General features: G+C 42.6%; 1 protein-coding gene across 2 annotated transcripts in view; it reads left to right on the forward strand.

Annotated features, from left to right (window-relative positions):
• The window catches only part of SLC22A2 (solute carrier family 22 member 2), a 28,826-nt gene extending 24,617 nt beyond the window's left edge, over nt 1-4,209 (forward strand). For both annotated transcript variants that reach the window (XM_061207303.1, XM_061207304.1), the window contains one exon: nt 3,405-4,209. In XM_061207303.1, coding sequence (XP_061063286.1) covers nt 3,405-3,471 — 67 coding nt within the window. In that variant the 3' untranslated portion in view covers nt 3,472-4,209. The remainder of the gene's footprint in view (nt 1-3,404) is intronic.
• The last annotated feature ends 3,198 nt before the right edge of the window (nt 4,210-7,407 follow it).

The raw sequence follows: 7,407 nt of genomic DNA on the forward strand, positions 1-7,407 counted from the left end.
AAAAATCTAAATAAAGAGAATCACATATGACACATTCCCCATAAATTTGTTTATGTGATATGCTTAGATATTACTGTTTATTTTAACCATATTCCATTTTTGGCACCATGAACTGAACTGAATTGTATCCACGCTACAAACCCTTCACATTTCGCATATTAAGCACTTGGGAAAGGTCACAGCAGAAGAATCACAGTGGTCTGAGCTTTCCCTAGAACTTGGAAGAGGCTTTGAATTCAGCCAGATGTCACGCACTGGCAACCCACAGGATACAAGGGTCTCAAGAGCTTTGCTTGACCCCCATATTTTTTAAAGTGGGAAATCCACATAAACTGAATTTCCAGGATCTGTTTTTTAAAAATCAGAGGATTGGGTAACACTGAACAGGCATTTCCTCCTGTTGACAGTTTGCAGGAGCTGAGTGGTGACGGCTCAGCTCATAGAAGGGCATGCTCGCTGGAGTCGGCCACAGACCCGCATTCCCTACATCCTGTGCCTAGGACACTTCTGTTTTCCGCCTGGCGAGTGTAGACATTTGAGTTTGAGATCCTTGACCTTGATCAACCAGCCCCCATAGACCCCATCTCAGTGCAGCTTGCCACGCACATGAGTGCCTCCCCTTGAGGACAGAGACTCTACCCCATTTACGGTCGTGTCCCTAGAGGTAAGCACAGAACCTGGCACAGACAGAGCAGGTGCTCACCAAATATGTGTGGAATAAATGGAGAGCTCCTTCTACAGCATCCCTAAGTGACGTTCCCCCAGGCTTTTCCCAGCCAGCTCCGGTGTCAGGAAGGCAGTAACATGTGATGGTGAGGAACAGGCCAGGTCTGATGCCGAAACCTGGCCTCTGTGCACCGACACCAAACTGAATCTCAGAGACAGAGTTTTGGGTGAAGTAGAAAAGAATAGCTTTATTGCAGGTGCCAAGCTAGGAGTCCAGGGCAGCTGGTGCTTAAAAGACCCGAACTCCCCGAAGGCTTTCAGGGAAAAGTTTATAAAGACAGGGTGAGGGTGGGGGGTTTATGGGGTGTGTGATCAGCTCATGGAATGGTATGTCATTCAACAAAAGACTCCAACCATTCTGATTGGTTGATGGTGGTGTAATCGGGAGTCAGCATCATCAACCTTCCGGTTCCAACCGGTCTGTGGTCTACGAGCTTGTGGGCAGCATACAGTTAAATTCTTCCACCTGGTGGAGGTTTCAGTATCTGCAAAACAGCTCAAAGGACACAGCTCAGAATATTATCTATAGTCCTTAGGGAAGAAATAAATGTCCTTGACTTTGGTTACTGGCTAACATATTATTATTTTTTCTTGCTTGACTGTGTTCCTTTCTTTCTGCATTTTCTCACTTGTCTGATTAAATTTATTCTTTGACTAAAGTTCTTCTACAGACAAAAGGCAGGCAGAGGACATGGGTGGGAGTCTATTCTGGGAAGGCCTCATAGGGTCCTGCTGGGTTATAGGTCCTCACATTTCCTATCGTGTGGCCTTAACTCCTCTAGGCCTGAATTTTTCTTCTGTAAATGGGGACAACTGTTCCTACTCGTTGGATTTTTGTAATGATTAAATGAGGTAATACATGTAAAGTGCCTGGCCCTTAGTAAATGTCCAGTAACCACCGGGATTATTCATAGAAGTTTTCACAGCTGTTCTATAAAACAGGAAAATATGTACCCAGATGATTTATTGGAAATCAAATTTTTAAATATATGCCGAATGGTTTTTGAGATAGGGAAGTGCAGCTCAGTGACATACACTTACACCTATACTTGAAAGAGCTTTCCATTTTCATCAGGCTGGTTCAGAATAGGCTAAAGAGATATTTTAAAAGATTATTTGTGTTGTTATTGTATATTCTCGCTAATTATGTGATCTACAGATACTTCTGTGAAGATTTGCACTTTCCTATTTTCTGTATCACGTATAACCCAGTTCACCTTTCAAAGATAGAAGACAGACCTGTAAGCCTCGGGGCTTCTTTGTGAGAAGATGGGGGACTGAGGCAGAGGTGGGCAGAGACTCCCCTGCAGAGAAAGGTGAGGAAGGGCAGCCTGCAGGGGGCAGAGGCGGCCAGGAGGGGGCGCCCGACCGCAGTTGGCCCCTGGGGTCAGGCAGGCTCCTCGCTCAGAAAAACCGACCCGGGCAGAGCACCCCAGACACTGAGCGAGAGCAGAGAGAACAGGGAGGGCAGGAGCCCCACTACCACCCAAGTCATTTGGTCCCTGAGCCCATTCAAGGTACAAAGAGAGCTTTCTGGCTTACTAACATACACCTCATTTCACCCCTGCAGCCTGTTTCCTTTTCTGTAAAATTGGGTCACAGCAGCTAACATGTCCTAAGAGCTTTCACTAGTGCTTTGCAAGCCCTTTTCATGCATCACCTTATTTAATCCTTGCAACAACCTATGCAACAGGTAGTATTATTAACCCGATTTGACAACAGGAAAAAACAGCAGGGCAAGAGAGATTTGCCCAAAGTCAGTAAGTGACAAAGCAAAGTTCTAACCCTGGCAGCCCAGGGCCAGGGCTCATGGACACGCCGCACCTCAGAGGGCTGGGTTCAGCCAAGGTGCCCGTGCAGAGCTGTGTTCGGCTACCGGTCACTGTGGCTGCTGCTGCTGTTGACATGGAGACCCTGGGAGCTCGGCTGATGAGCGTGGGCCCCTGCATCTGGAGTCTGAGAGGACCAGTGATTTGGATGAGCTTCTGCTCCTATCCCCGTCTCAGATGGATCCAGAGGCTGAGGCAAGACTAAGCCCCTCCGAGTCAGGGGGATTCTGTGAGGAGCTGGGCCCCAGGAGCAGCCCCACGCCAGATTTCAGTATTATCAACAGAAACATGTCAAGAGGGCTTGGCTGGGAACAGCAAAATGAAGAAAGCAGCATTTCTGCACTGAGTATCAGCAACATCCTGGTGTTCATAAAGACAAGATGACTGAGAAAGGTTGCAATTTGAACAAGTTTTTGAATTGGTTTTTTACTTATTTACTTTGACTGAAAAGTAAATAAACTTTGATAAAAATAATTTCTCAAGTCTTATTTGCAGAACTGATGATAACAGTGTCTATATTTTGCAGTTATCATTTTTAATTGATAGAAAATTAAATTTAGACATTTACCACGTTCTCTATTATGGAGAGAGGTGAAACACCTTAAATAAGGAACGTAGGCCAGTCCCACTCCTGGGAGAGCCTTTAGGCGTGACTCCATCCACGTTATCTATTCACCACGCTCTGTCCATTTTCTTTTTGAGCATCACCCCTGGGAACTCTCTGCAAGACTGATCCTGGACGAAGCTTATACTCATTTTTTGCTCCATTTATCTATTATCCACTTTATTTTGGTTTTCAGCTCTTCATAATCTCTTTCTCCCCTCTCCATTTTTGTTTTATTATTGCAGACCAAGAAAAAACAAAGAGAAGATGATTTACCTCCAAGTCAAGAAGCTAGACACTCCACTAAACTAAGAAGAGAGAGCTGCTCTGGTTTGCTTCGATTAAACAAGGCCAGAATCAGAGATTTCCACTCTCATCACAAAGCCCATGCAATTCAACCTTACTTCTCTTTGAACACTGTTAACCTCGATCAATAACCAAATGGAGTTTGTTGTACTACTGTATAAAATCTGCCTATGGGACGAGGTCCCGCAATCTTCCCTTGCTTGAACACTTTCAATGACCTCATCTTACGTAGGTACCCTAAGAGGGAATGCCAGTACTCCACTGGACCAGATATTTCCAAGGTAGATGCTAGAATGTCCCAAGGGGAGAAGTAAGAAGTCTGTCTAGGAAAGAGATAGCTTACACATGAAAAGAATGTCAAGATTTTGTAACTTATATCAGCAGAAATCTGGCTAAGAGTTTAGGAATGAATTGTAATGATACTAGGCCCAGGAGGATGAAACATAATAATGGATCGGGTCAAATTTATTGACATGAGTGCTCTAAACCAAGATTCTAGATTTAATGTGCTGGCCAGAGCATCTAGCATTAGCTCCAGCAGTTAGCAGACCAAAAACATGAGAAAAGATATAAGAGAGTATTTCCATAATTTGAAATAAGTTGGACTTCTTAGGCACGAACAGAATCCAAGAGCCATAAAGTGAATGATTGATTGATCAATGTGACTACATAAAACAAGGCTAAATTCAATGAGGCTAGCTGTATAACACACACCCCAAAAATAAATTTAATGGATGAGTGACAGATTTGGGAACATATTTGCCACATATATAAAATATTCAAAGGGCTAATATCCAAAAGAAATAAAGAGCTACTAAAAATCAATGAAGAAAAGACAATCCTGTAGACAGACCATTAGAAAAAAATAATGGTCCAAGAATATGAAGTTATTTATAGAAGTAGCATTAAAAAATGGTTAAGTTAGGGACTTCCCTGGTGGCGCACTGGTTAAGAATCCGCCTGTCAATGCAGGGGACAAGGGTTTGATCCCTGGTCTGGGAAGATTCCACATGCCGCAGAGCAACTAAGCCCGTGTGCCACAACTACTGAGCCTGCCCTCTAGAGCCCGCAAGCCACAACTACTGAGCCCATGTGACACAACTACTGAAGCCCGTGCACCTAGAGCCCGTGCTTCACAACAAAGAGCAACCCCTGCTCGACACAACTAGAGAAAGCCCATGCGCAGAGATGACCCAATGCAACCAAAAATAAATAAATGAATGAATAAAAGTAAAAAATAAAATAAAATAAAACTTCAAAAAAATGGTTAAGTTATATCAAAAAAGATGTGCATCCTCACTGTTAGTCAGGAAAATACAAATAACAATGAAATATTTTTCACTCATCAGATTAATTAATAAAATTAATAAAACTTAATAAAATTGGAAATATCAAGTATGGATGAGGATATGAAGAAACTTTCATGCATTGCTGGCAGGAGTATTGATTGGCATCTTCTTTAGGGAAGCAATTTGGCAGGGTCCATCAATAGTAGAAATGCACATGTCTGTGACCCAACAATTTCACCCCTAGGTATCTATCTTTGAGAAACACAAATGTGTACACAGATGCATCTCAGAGGTATTCATTGCATCATTTGTTGATGACAGCAAAAACTGGAAATAGCCAAAGTCCTTAAATATGAGGAATGCTTAAATAAATATGGTATATCGACTTAACGGTTAAAAAGGAATGAAAAAGATGTATATCTACTCCATAGAAAGACCTCCATGATGAAGGGCAAAGGTGAGTTTTGGAATAATAATGTAGGAATGATAGGATGTACATCTAACTAATGATCTAGGGGGAGGAGGAATGGGACTGGGCAGTGCACAAGGAAAGATTTTAGATTTTTCTGTAATTTTTGCATTTTTATGTTTTCATGTGCATGTCCATGGCATGTTCATGCTGTTTTAAAAAATAAATGATTAACTCTGGAAAATAGTTCGGCAGTTTCTTAAAAAAACTAAACATGCACTCACAATATCACCCAGCAATTGGACTCCTGGGCATTTATCCCAGAGAAAGGAAAACATATATCCACACAAAATTCCATACACAATTGCTCATGGCAGTTTTTATCTATAATAGACAAAATCTGGAAATGACCAAAATGTCCAAAAATCCCTCAAGGAATACTCCTCAACAAGAAAAGCAACAAAGCAACAATACACAGACAATTTGAATGGATATCAAGGGCATTATGCTGAGTGATAAAAGCCAATCTCAAAGAAAAACTATTGAGATGGAAAACAGATTAGTGGTTAATTACGGTAGTGGTTACCTAAACCTACATGAGTGATAAAATGACATAGGTCCATATTCACATACTGCATCAATGTCAATTTCCTGGTTTTGATATTATACTTTAATTATGTAAAATGTAACCATTGGGGGAAATTAGGTGAAGGGGACCCAGGACCTCTCTGTACTATATTTGCAACTTCCTGTAAATCTATAGTTATTTCAAAATAAAATTTTTGAAAATAAATGATTAAAAGTACAATATTTAAAAAAATTAAATCCTATGGGGGCCCAGAAGAGGCCATTTCTCTATAGCAATGTTTCTTAAAGTTAGTGATCAAAATGCCTTTGAAATCCAAAGAAAACTACAGTTCCTCTCTCCAGAAAAATACATACCCCAAATTTGCATACACTTTCACAGGTTTTACCAATCCCTCACTCAGTTAAGAACTCTTGCTGTAGACACAGGGTTCAGTCCATAAACCAAATCCAGCCCACTGCCTGTTTTTTAAATAAAGTTTTATTGGCACACAGCCACACCCATTCACTTCTTTTTTTTTTTTTTTTTTTTTTTAAAGTATTGTCCCCACCCCAGATCTACAGAGTCAGAGACTCTGAGGGTGAAGCCCAATAATCTTGGGGGTTTTTTTGTTTTGTTTTGTTTTTTAATTAATAGCTACTCTATTTATTTATTTATTTTTGGCTGTGTTGGGTCTTCGTTTCTGTGCGAGGGCTTTCTCTAGTTGCGGCAAGCGGGGGCCACTCTTCATCGCGGTGCGCGGGCCTCTCACTATCGCGGCCCCTCCCGTTGCGGGGCACAGGCTCCAGACGCGCAGGCTCAGCAGTTGTGGCTCACGGGCCCGGTTACTCCGCGGCATGTGGGATCTTCCCGGACCAGGGCTCGAACCCGTGTTCCCTGCATTGGCAGGCAGATTCTCAACCACTGCGCCACCAGGGAAGCCCCCCATTCACTTCTACACCCTCTATGGCGGCTTTGCAGTGACAGCAGCAGAGTGAGTAGTTGCTACAAAGATTCTCCGACCCACAAACCTTAAAAGATTTACTATCTGGCCCTTTATGAAGAAAAGTCTGCTGACCCCTGGGTACAATTCCACCTCTTGTAAACTGAAAGAAACATTGGAATAAAAACATAATAAGAGCACAGAGAGGGCAATACAATTAACATTCTAAAATCCGCATTCCTTTTTCTGTGTGCCTGGAATGCAACACCATTTTTTGTAGGCAGGCAAACAGGCAAGAAGTCAGATGAAAAGGTGGCAGTTTGGAAAGAAGAAGAAAAGCTCACATTATGTCAGTGCGCTCGTGGACATGGCCCCCTTGTGGATCCCTCCCTATGCCCTGAGGTGGGCTGGGATGCGACCTCCAGGCTGGACCCAGCGGCCTTGGGGTGTGTCCTGGGGGTGGTGATCCCCAAAAGCCCCAACACCCTTGAGGAAAAGAAATGGGTTGGCTGTGTAAACTGGGAGAGGCAACTTTTGAGTGGAAGGGCAGGGGACCACTCTATCTGTGTTGTAAGATGTGATCAGCAGAATCCCCATTACCTAACATCCCAGTCATCAAAGACTATTATTTTAATTTAACCTAAAACAAAAAGAACATATTTCTATTTCTTCAACGACAGATGAAGATCTTTTCTTTAAGTGTAGGCCTCCTGATAGGAGTTCTACGTGCTCTTTC

Source organism: Eubalaena glacialis, chromosome 12 (genome assembly GCF_028564815.1).
Source record: "Eubalaena glacialis isolate mEubGla1 chromosome 12, mEubGla1.1.hap2.+ XY, whole genome shotgun sequence".
Taxonomy (NCBI): Eukaryota; Metazoa; Chordata; class Mammalia; order Artiodactyla; family Balaenidae; genus Eubalaena; species Eubalaena glacialis.